The 18503-nt window shown below is 34.2% G+C and overlaps 2 protein-coding genes across 2 annotated transcripts; one reads left to right on the forward strand and one right to left on the reverse strand.

Moving 5' to 3' along the window:
* Window positions 1–150: 150 nt before the first annotated feature.
* On the forward strand, window positions 151–15063 carry LOC123317796 (insulin-degrading enzyme). The gene is made up of 18 exons (XM_044904409.1): window positions 151–446; window positions 501–703; window positions 1396–1603; window positions 1659–1828; window positions 3505–3627; window positions 3683–3885; window positions 6378–6578; window positions 6632–6769; window positions 6825–6928; window positions 8565–8667; window positions 8730–8846; window positions 9084–9338; window positions 9395–9505; window positions 9559–9679; window positions 10919–11280; window positions 11489–11623; window positions 11912–12121; window positions 14763–15063. Exons 1-18 carry the CDS (start codon window positions 376–378, stop codon window positions 14994–14996), a joined length of 3069 nt encoding a protein of 1022 aa, XP_044760344.1. The 5' UTR covers window positions 151–375; the 3' UTR covers window positions 14997–15063.
* Window positions 15064–15757: 694 nt separating this feature from the next.
* LOC123313933 (SRSF protein kinase 2-like) lies at window positions 15758–18446 on the reverse strand. Its single transcript, XM_044899047.1, has one exon. The coding sequence runs from the start codon at window positions 18205–18207 to the stop codon at window positions 16510–16512; it is 1698 nt and encodes a 565-aa protein (XP_044754982.1). The 5' UTR covers window positions 18208–18446; the 3' UTR covers window positions 15758–16509.
* Window positions 18447–18503: the final 57 nt, after the last annotated feature.

Raw genomic sequence — 18503 nt, forward strand, 5'->3', positions numbered from 1 at the left:
GATTGACTTTTAAGTCAAAAGAAAATTTTCGTTCACTAGTCTTTGGCAAATCCAATAAAATAATCAAATCGACTTGAACGACAAAGATTCCGAACTCAGCTAAAGATTGTTCTTTGGTTTTCGTAATCGAGTCACATGTTCGTTGTCAAATTGACAATTAATATTCTATGCCTCCTGTATTATTGATATTTTGATATATCCCATATTTAATTCATTTTAAAGCAATATTTTTGTAGGAAAAATCACTTCATTTTCATAAATTAAACATGGATTGCAAATAATCATGAACACATTCAATACTGACACATCACTCATTATTCATGTTCAATAGAAAACAAGCTGTTCTGATTTCTGAATACTTTTATAATTGACTGAATGAAAATTTGCAATCGACCTATTCTCTGGAAGAATATTTTTGGTAACAACTCGAAATATCTCTTCTTCAGGTAAGCAGTAACCTTAAATGCCTTTTTAAATTTTAAGGCAACTATAATTTTTAGTTTACGACAACTAGCTTCTGAAGGTACTGTACCTGTGAAAAATAAATCGGCCACGATGGTTTCACAGCGTTTTGACAACATCTTCAAGTCCAAAGAAGACAAAAGGCTATATAGAGGTCTTATTCTTTCAAATCAATTGAAAGTTCTGCTTGTCAGTGATCCAAGTACCGATAAATCAGCAGCTGCAATGGATGTAAATGTTGGTTAGTTTTAATATTTTTTGTCATATCTCCTGAGGAAAAGATTAACACATTGACAATAGAGCTCATAAAGTAGTCACAAGAAGTGTATGGAAAATTGGTTTTCTTACTGAAAAGAATAATATTTATTTATTTCAAAAATCCTCAGTATATAATAGACCATATATATATAATCAGAACGTTGGCTATTGTAGCTTAGTATTCTGTGAAGTATGAATTACTGTTGGTTTATGCTGGCCAGTAACTTATTCCCTAATCCTCTAATCATTTTTTGGCCAGTCAAAATATCTATATTTTGAGGCTTGAACTTTTAAACATAGTTGTATTATTGTGGGTTTACATCTAAAAAAACTGGCCAGTATAAACCAACTCTTATTTATCCTCTTCTATTAAATGGTTACATGTTTTCCAAATCATTCAGTGACTCAATGAGTTGAATGTAACACATCCAGAATTAAAAGTGGTAGGAGTAAAAACTAATTCTGGATTAATTTTTCTAGAAACTTCTACATCAAATCTTATTTAACAAAAAAGTTTCCACATTATCGTAACATGAACATATTACTTTGTCTGAATTGTATTGATAAATTGATAATTAATAATAGTTGAAAGTGCTTGAGGCAGATAACAATTTTTGAATAAAAGATGATTTATGGGAATGAATAAATTTGCTTGCACTTAAAAATATGTTTTAGGGTATATGAGTGATCCTAAGAATGTGAAGGGCTTAGCTCACTTCTGTGAGCATATGCTGTTTTTAGGTACTGAAAAGTATCCTAATGAAAATGACTATAACAAATTTCTGAGTGAACATGGGGGCAGTAGTAATGCAGCAACATATCCAGATCACACTATTTACTACTTTGATGTTGTACCTGAGCATCTATCAAGTGCTCTTGATAGGTGAGGGGATATTTTATTCTATTTGATCTGGATAATTTTGCATTGTATATTTTAGATTTGCTCAATTCTTCATTGCACCATTATTCACTGAGAGTGCCACAGATAAAGAGTTGAATGCTGTTAATTCAGAACATGACAAAAATGTTCAGAGTGATCTTTGGAGATTGGATCAATTGGATAAGCATCTTGCTGATCCAGATCATCCTTACCACACATTTGGTACAGGTATGTTTGAAATTAAGTCAGCATTTCTATTAACAACAAAAAACACAAGCTTCAGTTTGACAAAGAAATTGAAAATGGGTGGAAAATGTGAAACCAAAGATTATTACTCTATAATCTTTGTTTGAAACTGTTCTACTGCTGCCAATTTTTTAGGAAATAATTGTGGATATTGAATTAATGTAGTCTATACTTGATGGAAATCTATAATTGAACTGAAGAAATTGAATTACATAATTTTCACTTTTAGATGGAGATTTTTAGCTATCATGAGTGCTTCTTGACCTCAAGACTTAATTGTGATTGTAAAAGATGAGTAGTGGTAAGAAGTTATCCTAATGAGAATCATATAATTCATTTTCTTTAGTTTGTGGATATTGAAAAATTCCATATTTTCAAGTTAACTATATACAGGGTGTCCCAAATTCGTTGATCACTGAAAACATTTCTACATCTAGAAGACTTAGCGTCGCGATAACACGACTCTACAAAAATATTTTTGTTCTTTGTCCTAACGTTTATACTAGGATTTTCCGGTTAATTATGCACAAAAACGAAAAGAAAATAACTTTTTTTGGTATAAAGTTTGCTTTTGTGATAGTTATAGTATTAATAGTCGTTCTTCATTTTTTTTATAATTTTTAATAATTCAAAAAGATCGTCCGATGAGAGTGGGGTGTTTACGTTTACAAGGTGCCGCTAGAGGGCACTCGAGTCATAAACAATGATCAGGTGTTGTTTACTAGCCCAGACAAACTTCAAATATCGTCAAGAAAATGTAAATACGATGCTGATGCATTTTGTTTTATATGTGGTCAATTTATTATAATTCGTGACGTGAAATACGAATTAAAGACATCTCACGTTCTCTCTGAAGCCTATGAAGCATATTTTGACTTTCCTGTTTGGAATCAAGACAAGCCATGGGCTCCACATGTTGATTGTTTTTAGTGTAAATGCTATCGTTGAATCAGTCTCCTAAACACAGAAGCAAACTTTTTCATGCCATATATTTTTTTTTCGTCTAATTAGGATCTAAACTATCGAAATTTTATGCTTTGCACTCAAAGTCAAATTTGGTGTTGACCCGTGTAATCTTCAAAAATCCCCGATCTCTTTTTTCAAAATGATAAGATCAGAAAGCAAATCATAGATATCTTGATTCGTTTTTGAGTTCTTTGAAATGACTTGTGGGTTTTAGTCCACCATGCTAGAGACGCATAGGTGATAATAGGGTGTACTACCCCTGTGTATAGCCACAGTACCATTTTCGTTTTCATACCCCATGATAATGTCAAGTGAGAAGGAGAAATTTAGTGAAAGTTTTCATTTCATGAGGAATACACATAAAGTGAATCAAAATTTTGAGTGAAACGCAACCTAGGACAAACTCGAAAAAGCACTGAAGTAAGGAATATCTCAAACAGAAACCAAGATAGCGAACAGAACAGTCATTTCACGGAGACGCCCTGTAACTCGAGAACAAAACAGAACATTTACGATCTGAATTCTAATATCTAATAATTCAGAAAAAAGAGATCGGAACTCATTGAAAATTTGTCCCTTAGTCTTATAGTTCACAAGCTGCTTTCATTGAACATCAAATTTGGTACACCCTGTACAACTTCCGTATTATTATTAAACAAATTAGAAGCTCAGCCCCAAGGTTTCTCTTTCAGGCAACCGATATACCTTAGAAATATTACCAAAACGTGAAGGGATTAATGTCAGAGAAGAGCTTTTGAAATTTCATAATACTTGGTATTCGTCTAATTTAATGAGTTTGGCTGTACTGGGTAAAGGTATGGTTTTCTTTCTGAATGTTTGGTTTGATTTAATAATGGTGTAATCATATAGAGAGCTTGGATGAACTTGAAGCAACAGTGGTAGAGTTATTTCACAATGTGGAAAATAAAAACTCTCCCCTTCCTGAGTGGAGTGATGCCCCATTTAACGAAGGACATTTTGAAACATGTACTTATATTCATCCAGTGAAAGATGTCAGGAACTTAAACATTATATTTCCTTGCAAAGATTTTAGACATGAATATAAAGCAGCAGTGAGTTTGAAGAATAGTTATTGCTTAAATTTTATAAGATTCAAGTAAAATTGGAACCAAGTACTATAATCTGAATTAATTATGTAATAATAACTTGAAATATTAGCCATAATTATAAATTATTAAGTGTGTGGTTCTAGGTAATACAGGGTCTTTCATAGTTAAATGTACAGGGTGGGCAAAATTGGATGGGATTGAATGGCAGCTCTGTAAACGTAAGAGCTAGAGAAAAATGGGTGGCACGTTTCCGACCTCGATTTTCAAAAGATTGTTAACTTTGTTGTTTACTTTTTCATGTAGAATGCAATGGCGTAGTCAAAGATTTTTTCAGTGCTCCACTTCAGTGATATAGTGATAACTTTTATTTTTTAAATATAAACCCTGTGTTATTTTTACATATTCCAGTCCCATATTCTTTTCTGATTCAGAATATATAACATACGTCGTGTCTCTGATTGTTCTTCCAAAAAAAAACTAGTTCGGTCTAGTTGGCAGGTCATTTCATTGAAAATATGATAATGAACTTTATGCTCCTAAATTGTGTCAGGTTATTAAATGACACAGGCTTTGCCTTTAATGGATTTCCTTAGGTTTATTATTCAGATTTTAAAATTGTAACACCCTTGTAGATTTCAAAGTATAAACCTCATTATTATTACTAATTTGGGAGATTTTGAAGATCACTTCCATTCCGAATATTTGAAAGGATGAGAAATTTTCCAATATGGAATGAATCACTTTCAGGTAATTTTATAAACCTGGATTCAACTGAATATGTTCCGAAACATTTTCAACTAGTAGATAATCGAAATACCAGTACCACAGCCTTTTCAAACACCTTCACAAATAATAAGGCTGTTCCAGTACTAGTAGAGGTTAATTGGTAAATATGAAGTAGTCATTGAAATTCTCATAATTTCCTCATTTCCCGAGCATCTTCTCGAATATCCGGAATGAAAGTGATCTCCAAAATCTCTCATAACCTGACATAATATATGAGCATAAAGTTCATTATCATATTATCAATGAAATGACCTCCCAACTATATCGAACTAGTTTTTGAGTTGTTTTTTTATTGAAAAACAATCAGAAACACGACTTACGTTATATATTCCGAATCAGAAAAAAATATGGGACTGAAATATGTAAAAATAACATAGAGTTTATATTTAAAAGAATAAAAGTTATCACTATATCACTGGAGTGGCGGACTGAAAAAATTTTTGACTACGCCACTACATTCTACATGAAAAAGTGTCTGTAGAATGTAACATTTGTTGTTTTTCGATATCACTGGCACTTTACGAAATAGAGGCACCAGTACGAAGAGCCAAAAAATGAGTTTTCACTTATAACTCGAAAACAAAAGAAGATAGAGGGATGCGGTTTTGGCCATTTACAATGTTTTGAAAATCGAGGTCGGAAACGTACCATCCATTTTTTCCTAGCTCTTACGGTTCCAGAGCTGTCATTCAATACCATCGAATTTTGCCCACCCTGTACATAGCTCTACTGCAGGAAGAGGACACCCAAACGATTGCAAATAACCTGGGGTTGTAGGGTTCATATTGCTCATTATACAAGATACAGGTTACTTTATTCATTTGGTCCATATTTTCCTCAAGCAATAAGATTAGGGCGTTTTTATGGCTCTCCAGTCTTGTGTGATGTCTGTTACTTCTGTCCTGGATGACTTCTTTCACATAGGAAATGTTTAGATCTGTATGCAGTGTTTAACATACCAGGGTGCCTTTGCTAACATCCTTGGTATTTTAGATTGGCTTCTCTGAATTATGTAAATGTTAGATTTTCTTGAATATCCCCAGAGCTCAATTCCATAGGTCCAAATGGGTTTGATAATTGATTTATATATAAAAAGCTTGTTTTCAAGTGATAATTTGGATTTTCTACCTATTTGCCAATGAAGCTTTTTGACTTATAGTCAACCTGTTTTCTTAGTTATATGTTCTTCCCAGGTAAGTCGCTTATCAAGATGCATGCAAGATATTTTGTCGATGTAGATTCAGGTAACTGGATATTGTTGAATTGTATTTGAGGTCATTTTTCCTTACGAAGTGAGAAGCAGTTATGAAATACATTTGATCTCATTTAGGGTATCCTGCTCTCTTCTGATAATAATCATTAATTTCGATTTATGGACATGTTACCTTCTTATGAATTTTACGGATCCGGGCCTGGATTTCTGGTTTCTCGGCAATACCAGTTGATGGGGATGTGCAGGTGATACATTCCAACCAAAAATGAATAAAATATACGTAATGATTTTTGAAGAAATGGACTTCAGGAATGAAACAGCTTGTATCTTCAACAATAGATATTGTAGACCCTATAACCATGGGTGGTTTGAAATCATCTGGGTGACCTATACCCGCAGTCAAACTATGTAACACCCTTTATAACTATGATTTCAGAATTGTGAATTCAAATATTCGATAATCTCGAATGTACAAATGATATCTGATGTATTTCAGCCTATTCACTATACTAGCCATCTCATGGGACATGAAGGTCCTGGAAGTATCTTGTCTGCTTTGAAATCAAGGGGCTGGTCTAACAGCTTAGTTGCTGGTGCACGCCCCACACCTCGTGGTTTCACTTTCTTCACTATAGCTGTAGATCTTACAGAAGAAGGAATGAAGCACACAGATGAGATCATCAAATTAGTATTCCAAGTAATTATAAAGTGCTCTTGAGTGAATTCTAGAGTTCAGTTCTGTTTTTTCAGTATGTCAATATGTTGAAACAACTAGGTCCATTGAAATGGGTTCATGATGAAAATAGAGATATAGGAGAAATGACATTCAGATTCAAAGATAAAGAGTCCCCAAGGGGTTATATATCATCTCTAGTACACTTTATGCAGGCATGTGAATAGCTCATTTGGAAGTTGAATTAGATATAACTTTTATGGATTTTAGGATTATCCCATGGAAGATGTCCTTTCTTGTAATTTAGTTGTAACTGAGTGGAAACCAGAGGCAATTGAAGAAGTTTGGGACGATTTAGTGCCAAGTAAAATAAGGTAATATCGTATTAATTCTTTTATGGCCCATCCACAATGAATGTGATTCGTAACTCAAACGTGAAGTTCCAAATCTAGTGATATTTTCATGGTATTCCAAGTTGAACATTTATTTTAATTTTTAACCATACTTTATATTGTAAGGTTTTGAATTTACGAAAATTTCCTCAATCTGAATACCAGTTATAATTAGGCGTGTTGCTTCATGCACCAGTACAGCTTTTTGGGCTTTTTGTCCCTGAGCTGTTCCCAAAAAAAACGGTTGTTAGTGCACCAAAACCTTCGCGGTTCTTTTGATTTTTTTTACGAAATGCGCTCAACAAACGCCTATATGCTTGTAGGATCTGGCGCTTGTTTATATGAGCAATTGATGCATATTGACTAAAATTTTTGGTTTGAAGAAAAAACGTTTCAGCGAACTTCTACCTCTTTGAGGAGGTAAATAGTTATGAGTTATTCCCTGTATGTGGCTCGAACCAAAAATTGTAGTAAATATTTGATTGAAAGTGTTACAAATTCTCGAATGTATAAGAGCCTCTTGCCACTATGTTATTCAGTACTGAAATCAGCCCTAAAGACTGGAACTTTGACAAATCACATGCGCAGTTATTCATTTCAGTACTGAATTTAGCATAAAAAAAATTGTTTTGACTGCTATAAGGTATTTCAAACCATCATAAGGCGTTTTCGGAAACTTACTCAGGGTTACTAACTCGATCCATTGAGGTCACGTGACGGATCTTCTCGGATCACTGACCCGGTTCTAAGTTCACGAACTTATCAGGTTAGGATTTGGAAGTGTCAGTCGTAAGAATAACATAACCAAAACGTCATATAAATTTATTATAAACTTTACACATTTTATTGATGCATAAACAGAGTTTATAAGAAAAAGTCGTAAGAATCTTCTTGCAATCTTGCAGAGAAAACAATAACCAAGATTTTATCGAAATTGGGAGGGGCTGCTAGCTTGAGTGTTGTAATTTTCAAGAATAAATAAATAAATAACCAAATATATAATGATTTTATTCCCAGTAAGTTTTTCTGGTTTCCTGTTCCCAATTAATAATTGGATTTTCTGATGCTTTGCTTGAATTTATTGGCGTTTGCCATATCTTATAATTTGTAGTGTGACCTTCAAGTGATCAATATCAATATCTATTCATCAAAATTAGGAGCAAGAGGAAAATTGCAGCTATAGTGGAATTAGCTAATGAAACCACACATTTCACATTGAGCCGAATTCTCTTCTATTTCCATAAATATTGAGTATAAGAGTAGAAAGCTTATTTCCGCGTTTTTCAGATACAAAACTAAACTGCAGTGCGCATGCGGTGACTCTAGCGATTCGAACGACCCTGCTTTTGTGCAGGGTTACGGAAAATCAACCCGAGTCAGTGATCGAGGTAGCAGCTCCGTACTTTCCGAACACGGGTTAGATGTTCGGGTTAGGTAAACGAACGCAAAGGTTAGGGATCGAATGAACCCGAGTAAGTTTCCGAAAACGTCTATAGAAAGCCAAATCTTTAAGAGCCCGCGACTTTTGGCATTGCTTAAAAGTTTTATTGTGAATGTATATAATAAACCTTGTTGAATTTATTATTTTTTATATTTCTTCATCAATGTGTTTTTTCAGGGTTGCCATTGTAGCTAAAAAGTTTAACACAGAATTGGACAGTGTTGAACCATGGTATGGCACGAAATATAAAACTGTTAAAATAGATAAAGAAATTTTGAGTGTATGTATCATCACAAAAGAAAGTGAATATAATCTCATAACTTCATCGATATCTTTTTCTAGGATTGGGAAAATGCAGGTCTCTGTGATGAATTGAAATTACCTGAAAAAAATGAGTTCATTCCAAGCGATTTCAAATTATACCCTCTAGATGATGTCAGCAACAAAGAGGGTTCTACAGTATGTTACAATTTAACAAAATACCAATATCTTGTATTATTTATACATTTAACGGGTAATCAATTTATGGATGACAATCATTTTATGCATTTGTGAAAATTTTTTTTAATTAATCATTTCCGATAATAAAACTTTCAAGCCTTCAAAATTTTCACAGTTCAGGTTTTGATCATGTGGATTTTGAAGAAAAGATATACATACTTCCGCCATGCTATTTGACATTCCACTTTGTTTCAGTTCTCAGATCATCCACTGATAATCAAAGATACAGCTTTAACCAGAGTCTGGTTCAAGCAGGATGATGTTTATAAGTTACCAAAAGCTAACTTGATGTTCGATTTCGTCAGTCCATTGGCATACTTGGATCCTTTGAATTGTAATCTGACCCATATGTTGGTACAACTATTTAGAGATGCATTGAATGAGTATGCCTATTCTGCTGAAGTAGCGGGATTGAAATATGAATTGATAAATACTAAATATGGACTAATTGTAAGTTGGAAAATCACTGTATATACTTAAAGCTAATGGAATCTGTACTTCTATAGTTGGCTATTGAAGGTTACAATGATAAACAACATATATTATTGGAAAAAATTATAGACCGACTGACTTCTTTCAAAGTTGATCCAAAGAGATTTGAAATATATAAAGAAAATGTGAGTGGAAATGTGAATATCTATTTTCGCATTCTGATCAGTCAGTTTTTCAGTATATAAGGAATTTGAGGAATTTCAATGCGGAACAGCCCTATCAACATGCTGTTTACTATTTAGCAGTTCTTTTAACGGAACATTCTTGGACAAAACAAGAACTTCTTGGTGCAACAGAACGTAAGTGGTTTGTTCAAGTTACTATTTTATATATTAATGATATTGTTGCTATACACTTTCATTCTTTCTTAAGCTCACCCAAAATTAAAAGGCGAACTGAAGATATTTTCATGAAATTGATTTTCAGTGTGCTATCTGGGATGAAAAGAAAATCCATTATATTTTCAAGTTTCTGTTATTCTCGGTTGTATTGTAACAGAAGTAGCTTTCAACTTCGTTTTTCAAATGGCATGCCCAATAAATTATAACATTTTTGGATTTTTGGAACTTCTATTTCGAAAAGTTTTAGTGATATCAAAAAACAAATCTAACATGCTACAGAAATTTTTTTTAGGAAGAACACTGGCGTAGCCTAAGATTTTTCAGTCCTCCTATGTTACATTTGTTTTTCGATATCACTAAAACTTTACGAGATAGGGGTACCAATTCGAAGAGCCGAAAAACGAGTTTTGAAAACAAAAGAAGATAGAGGGATAAGGTTTTGACCATTATCTATTTTTGAAAATCTAGTTCGGAAACGTGCCATCCATTCTTCTCTTTCTCTTAAGGTTACAGAGCTGCCATTCAATCCCACCTTGCTCAAGGTGGGCAAAATTGGTTGTCCACTGAAGGGATCTCGAGAATTTTAAGAGCTAGAAAAAAACGGATGACATATTTCCGAGTTCTTTTTTAGAGAAACAAAGAATGGTGAAAACCGTAGCCTCCTACAAATATTCGTTTTTGAGTTATTAGCAAAAAATGAGATTTTCACGATTTCGAAAAGTTCTCATAACTTTTTTGTCTTTGAAGTTACAGATCTGGAACTTGAACCTTTTCAGGCACTTTTATACGTAGAATCTACTGACAGAATATTTTTCCCCAATTTAAAAATATCAATTCATAAAAGTTTGCATTTAAAAAAACGAAAGTTCGCCTAATGATTCGAAATGAAAAAATATTTTGTGAATTCTACGTAAAAGAGTGCCTGTAGAAGGTTCAAGTTTTAGATCTGTAACTTCAAAGACAAGAAGTTATGAGAACTTTTTGATATCGTCAAAATCTCATTTTTTGCTAATAAGTAACTCAAAAATGAAAAATTGTAGGAGGCTACGATTTTAACCATTCTTTGTTTCTCTGAAAATGATCTCGGAAATGTGGCTTCTGTTTTCTTTTGCCCACCCTGTACATATAATTTTGTTATCAAATTCCAATTATCCATTTGTAGTGGGGGTTGTTAAATTTCTTAGATTATTATTTCAGAGTTGACCATTGAAAGATTAGAAGCTTTTATACCACAAGTTTTATCAAAAATGCACATTGAGTGTTTAGTTCATGGAAATGTGAACAAAACGAAAGCTTTGGAAATGGCTAATATTGTTGAAGAACAACTGAGAAACACTTTGAAAATGTGCCCTCTACTGCCGCGACAGCTTCTGCTGAACAGAGAATTGAAATTAGAAAAAGGCTGTTATTATCTGTATGAAGTTCAAAATGATATACATAAGCCATCTTGCATTGAATTATATTACCAGTGTGGTATGCAGTCAACAGAAACAAATATGAAGCTTGAATTATTTTCGAAAATTATTCAAGAACCATGTTTCAATATTTTGAGAACGAAGGTAATTCATAAATCATAATTCAAATACATACCTATTTATAATATTTGTACTATATTTCACAAAAATCCTCACTTTCCAGGAGTGGGGAATACTTGGGACCAAATTTTATTTATTATTTTAAATTATTGAATATCAATAGTAATTTCGTTATTTTCACTGGTTATTAAATATATATGTAAAAAAAGATATTTTTTAAATTTTTTTACAGCAACAATTAGGCTATATTGTCTTCAGTGGTGTCAGAAGATCGAATGGTGTTCAAGGTTTGCGTATTATAGTGCAATCTGATAAGCATCCAGCTTTTCTAGATGATAGGATAGAAGAATTTTTAAAAGATATGAAAGTAAGTAGTATGAAGTAGTGGGAAAGTAAGCTATGCACGCTATGAAAATACATAGCCAGCAGGCTTTTTTACGATAATTTTTTTCGTTTTCTTGTCATATCTCCATTGAATTTTACACAAGTCTTACTTCAATTTTTCAATTGATATGTTGGATCCAGATTGTGAAATTCATATTTACCATTGAATTTTTTGTCAAACATAGATATTGTAGGGGATGGCTATTTATGGGTGTATAAAACCAATAACAATTGCCTTTGAAAACTCTGAGGATTCATCTTCGATTTTCAGCCTTACCTAATGTCTATGGAGGAAGAAGAGTTTGTGAGACATCGAGAGGCTTTAGCCGCTCAGAGATTAGAAAAACCAAAACAGCTCGCTTCACAAACAAATCTGTATTGGTCTGAAATCACTTCTCAGCAGTACAACTTCGATAGAACAGAAATGGAAGTTGGGTACCTCAGAACATTGAAGATGAAAGATATACTTGAATTCTATGAGGTAATATAACACAACTGTCTCTCATTTGTTCTTTATTTCACAAAGGAAAAAGGAGATGTCAACATATACGTGTATATTTTCATTTGATGAATTTTTTTCCAACATAAGATATCGCTCACATCTTACAGTTTTCTGATTATGCATGACCATAAAAATACCAAAAATTCGAAGAACCCGACTCTTGAAACAAAGTTGGACGGTATCTAATGAATATTTGAACGTTTTGTAAAATAAAAGTATTCCTCATATTTTCTTGTATAATGCGCCGATGGGTAAATGAAATACCTCGTGTTTGCTCATAATATTTTTCTACCCCCGTGCGTTTTTACCCAATTTCCCGCACTCATTGTTGTTTCGAAGGTATACTTTCTCGCACAAGTGTGGGAAAGTGAATTTCCCCCAGACCGTTGGTGAAAAGTGATTTTTTCTCGCACTAGTGCGGAAAGTGATACCTTAAAAACTGAAATAAGTGAACGAAATCCAGAAAAATAAAGGTTTCAGCGTTAAGTTACTGAAATAACTATTCTACATTGAAAACGCGTACCAAACTTCATAAGATATCTAAAATTGTAGTACAATTTTCTCTCATAACTTTACCCCGTATTTAAACGTTAGAACGAGCCACATGTGTGTTTTGCGTCTACTTCCTGATTTCTTGTCTCCCCCTTCATTGTTCTCGTCTTTTACACCCACACATTATCGACTCCGCATGCGGCATTGTATGTAGGGTGTTTGGCAAACTTGTGGCAAAATTTCAAGGGATCATTCCCTAGGCTATTTGGTTCTTTGATAATTTTTGATAAACCGCTTCATTTCAAAGATATAGAGTGAACAAAATGTGCATTGCTACAAAAAGTATATGTCTAATTGCTTAATCTACAATAAATCTACAAAATGACTTCCTCCAGCTTGAATATACTAATGCTTGTATAAGCATTCAATCTTCTCATCATTGGCTGCCGAACTTTCAAACATACCAGGTTCGTTTATAATTGAGTTACACCTACTGGAGTAACGTTTTCATTTCATTGCTGTTAAACCGAGAATAAATCTACAAAATGACTCGAAAACAAAACTATCGGTGCGATCAAACTTATAATTTCTTAGGGCTAATCACGACTGTGTGCCCTCCTGTGACTGAAGAGACCCAACCGTGACCTACAGATCCTTCCACACTCCGGGCATGGATAGTCACCAACCAGATCTGGCCGCCGCTGTATTCTTCTCGAATCTCCATTATAACTGTGGACCAAAGACCTCCACTGTGACCTGCCTAACGCTAGTTGTTCCCAGTTAGGATTGGCATAAGCTGATTTTAGGGATTGATTCAGTATATCCTTGAACCGCTTATACTGGCCTCCTGGTTTCCGAGCTCCCTCTGTGAATTCACTATACAGAGCTATTTTGGGGAGTCTTGTGTCTTGCATCTTCAGAATGTGGCCGCTCCATCTGAGTCGGGCCCTCGTTACTTTAGTTTCAATTGTTATACTACTCGCACGCTGCAAGACTTCTGCATTTGAAGCTTTGTGGAACCATCTGATGTGCATTATTTGTCTTAGATGACCTTGTTGCGTTTCTTCAAGCTGTTTAATATGTCGCCTGTAGGGCGTCCAGCTTTCGCTTCCGTAAAGAAGCGTTGGGAGGACCACTGCTTTATAAACAGCTGCCTTTGTCTTCAGATTGAGGTCGTGATTTTGAAACACTCTGTTCTTTAGCTTCCACAATGCCCGTGATGCCGAATTGATACGCTTGTGTATTTCCGTGTCTAGGTTAGCCCTAGTATTTATGAAGCTTCGCAAGTATTTGAACTGCTCGACCTGTTCTAGAGTTTTATTCTCCACGCTGATATCTGTTTGAAGGCTTTCTGGCGGACTAACCAGGATTTTGGTTTTGTCGATATTGAGTCCAAGGCCTAAAGCTTCGTATATATGTTTATAGGTGGTCCAACATTTTCTGTAGATCCTCTGAGATGCTAGTGCGCAGTCGTCAGCATATTGAAGTTCCTTGATAAACTTTGTACGGGTTTTTACTCTGAGGTGCTTTAGGCTAAACAGGTCTCCATCAAATCTGAAACTTATTCCAAAACCTTTTACAGGCATACTCATATCAGCACTTATCGAGACAGCTATGGCGAAAATATTAAACAGTGAAGGTGCTAACACGCAGCCTTGTTTTATTCCGGAGTTGGTTAAGAAATGGTCGGTTGTAGAGCCATTATGCTGTATTCTAGCGGTGTTGTTGGTATGAAGGTTTTTACACACTGCAAAGAATTTTTCGGGTACTCCAAGGCGTCCCATGATTTTCCATAGCGCTCTCCGATTCACCGAGTCGAAGGCCGGAGTAGCGTATACTTATGTTTTTCACCCTGTATCTTTTTAATGAAGCGGTTTTTCAGAAATCATCCAAAGATATTAAATATTAAAATATTAAATATTCTCAGAATCCAAAGAATCATTTGAAATTTTGCCGTAAGTTTATCAAAACATATCAAACTATATACCTAATAACTAAGCAAAGTATGAAATGAATAATATTTCATACATTGCCTGAACGTTTCAGTTATTCTATAGATATAGATATAGAGTATAGAATACCGGATTACACAAACACTATCGTTTACGTATGTATGTAATTGTTTCAGGAGTTTTTAGAAGATAGTGCCAAGTATAGACGGAAGCTATCAGTGCAAGTTGTCTCCATGGCAGAAGGAGGAGCAGGTAAAGTTGCCGAAAAAGAAAATGGAACTGGCATAGAGAATGTGAAAATGCCTTCAATGATCCAAGACATAACCATATTCAAGAGCTGCCACGAAATGTACCCATTAGTTCAGCCTTTTTTAAGTATTCCAAGAAAAGGGAATAAATGTAAACTATGATAACACAGATAGTTAATGTAAACTATTAAAACTTGAAGTGATCTGAAAATAAAACTTGCACATGTGTAATCAGAAGTTTTAATTGGTTAGGAACTTTCATTTTTCTACAAAGTATCTTATGATGATTATGAGATACTTGAAGATAATTGAACCTATGTTTTAGTGAAAATATTCATTTACGTAAATGGGCATTGGTGTGAGTTATAGTATATAATTCAACAAGCATGGCTACTATACAAGCGGATGACGTTTACCAGACGAGACAAAATCGAATTTGGTAAATTATTTATTCACGATTATGAAAAGATTATTTTTAAAGTGACTCACCTTATTACCAGTAACATCTGCATTCATTTCAATATTGCAATATCTCTATCACAGATATTTCTCTGTAATCTGTGATCTCTATGTTCCAGAGATATAGAATATATATCTCTGCTATGTTCAGAGCCTCTTCTGTGACCATAAAGCTTGATAGACCGGTGGATAATGGCTCATAAATCACAAGTGATTTATGAATATCGTAGTACTCGAGGAAAATGATTATGCACTTTAAAATATTCAAGAGCTTTTGTTTGGGTCAAATCTTCTCATCATTGTCAGAGATATTGAGCGAACGATTCGCGGCAGTTTATTTCTAGGGAATTAAATTTTTTTGTGAAAGTGTATGAAACTGATATTGATTTTAATCAATAGGGAATGTTTTTCCTCTCTTCATAGGATTCATAACGAAAAATACTGGGTTGATAAAAAAACATATCGAGTAGCAATTTTGTTATTATTAATCACTTCTGTCTTCACATGAATTTGATAATATAGAAATATTGGTGCTTCAACTATCACACACTAACTTCTTCTAGTTAATTTTTTTTGTTTATTTACATGAATGGGTAAGTAGTATCCCCATTTCCTTTCAGTTCTAACATCAACAAGAAAATGGAGTTTACATGTAACACATATTTTGTTCCACAGCTATATTCAACAATATGAATACAAATAATTATTGTTCACCCTGTGCTAAAATTATCATATTGAAACTGTGGGTATTGGACAAACTTCATGTTCTTGATGTGTCCAATCACTGTTTTTTTTTCTCATATACATGTGTTACATTTTCAGACTTCCTATAGTTGAATTGTAAAGCATAAATTATCTATGAAGAAACTAAGTATTACTGGTTTGTTTCTTCATCAAATATACGAAAATTTGAACAAAGTATAGATGAACAGGGTTTAAAGGTACATGAAATTAACTTCAATTCATACTCAGCTACTTTTTCAGATCTAAAAAATGTATTTCTACGAAATGAATAAAACGGTCAACTTTTTTGTCTAATGACATACACTATAAAAATGAAAACCAAAACAACTCCCTGAAGAGATCAACTTAAAAAATAATTTATTCAAAGAATCTTGGGTGTGAGAGCGATTTCATGGGGTTTCAGGACAAACAATGTCACTATTCAGCAACACAAGCAATTTAAATTGTATCAGTCACCTAAAGAGATAATAGTTTATTTTGCTAACCAAGGATGTTGCAAGCATTCTGCAGCAGTTGCTCTTTTGTCAGGATCAAAATCAAGCATTGGCTTCAAAAATGAGGTGAATTCCTCAGCTTCTTTAGGAGACCACTCATATTTTTCTGTAAGAACATCTTCCAAACACCAAGGTTTCAGGCCAGTGATATGCCTTAGTTCATTCTTCCTTGTGAAAAACATCTTCGAATTTTTGCCACTCTGGGATATTTTTTTTGGTATTTCTCCCAATAATTCAATAATATGAGCTAAATGATCTTCATCTCTAGTATAATCGTCTCCAGAATGAGGTTCAAAAAGATAGTCACCTGTAGCTAACTCAAACGCCATACATGCAGTACTCCAAATATCCGCAGATGTTCCATAACCCGCACCCAGTAACACCTCTAATGAGCGATACTGTCGAGTTTGAATATCTTCTGTAAAATGCTTATCTACCCAACAAGCGTTACCTAAATCAGCGATTTTTACATCAACTTCACATTCCACAAATGCAGGATCTAATTCTACTTTGCTTTCACTCTTAGAGGTAATAGATGGAGAGTCATCTTCAGACATTTGAATGGTATGATCCATTCCAACTGTTTCCTGGGAGATGGTTAGAGTGGCTTCATTATCATTATTCTCTAAATCATTGTCATTACAATTGATTACTTTATTATTTGAATCTTCAGGAGTTGTATCAGGGCTAGAGGGTATACAATTACAATCATTCGAGTCAGGATTTTGATTCGTATTTTCAGGAGACTGTACTTTTTTCTGTTCTTCAATTTCAATTATTTGTTCCATTTGACGTTTCAGTAACTCATTTTGGCGCTTTGCTTTCTTCTTCAACTTCTTCTTCTTATTTTTACTCATTTTTGTTGGTTGAGCTTCCTGAATAGGTGCAGTACTGATTAATGATGTTGGTAATTTAAGACCTAATTGATGCATCTCTGCTGCCTCACAAGCAAGTCTTCTTATATATTCTTCGCTAACACAAACAAGAACATTTTCAGGTTTAATATCTGTATGAATAATATTGCATTTTGCATGTAGATAATCGAGTCCTTCTAAAACTTGCCTTATGATGGTACGTACATTATTCAGTGGAATGCCACGATAGTTAGATCTGATTATCAACTTCAGTAAGTGATGCCCTAATACTTCAAATACCATACAAACATGTACTCCATTTACACCACTGATCTTGAAATCATTCAACAACTGGACTGTCTTATTTCTTTTTGGATCATTTGGATCCGACTCTCTTACAGATTTCAAGATTTTTATTTCATCTAGAGCAGTTTCGGTGAAGTGTTCAGCAGACTTCACTATTTTCAGCGCAACAAATCTTCGGTCTTCAAGATCCCAACACAACCAAACTGTGGAAAAATGCCCCCATCCTAATTTTCTTGTTACATGATACCGTCCTAAAAAGAGGTCGCCAATTTTCACGGGATGGTAACCACCTTTTCTATAATCTGTACTGTCTTCTTGTTCCTCCTCTTCGCTAGTATACTGGTCATCTGGGTCTTCGATTGTTTCATTACTAGAGCTATGGGACGGTTCAGTTTTTGAACGATTTTCACCGTGGCCGTTCATTTCGTTTTTGCCCTTTTTTTTACCAAGCTTGTGTCGCTTCTTTTTAGCTTGTATTGCCAAAACACGTCTGTTTACGTCTAATTTAGCACTCATTGATGACAGTTGTTGAAATATTCACTTCCTAAACAATTGCAGAATGTCAATTTTTTGCTTATCCCTATAAATTTGTTTGATTATGGCGGCCGTGTATTCACAATTTGCTGTAACAGGTCACAGATTCGCACAAAGGGGATGTTTGAAAAATGACAAATGTGACAGGCGATTAAGAGCTTCCAGCAGAAATGAAAATTAGAGCTACGAAAAAAAGTAGTTTCGAGGTCGGAAGCAAAGAATAAATTTTCTCCAAACCAGAGCTTATCTCTGCTCAAAGACAAACGTCCTTGTTGCAA

This window comes from Coccinella septempunctata, chromosome 1 (genome assembly GCF_907165205.1).
Source record: "Coccinella septempunctata chromosome 1, icCocSept1.1, whole genome shotgun sequence".
Taxonomy (NCBI): domain Eukaryota; kingdom Metazoa; phylum Arthropoda; class Insecta; order Coleoptera; family Coccinellidae; genus Coccinella; species Coccinella septempunctata.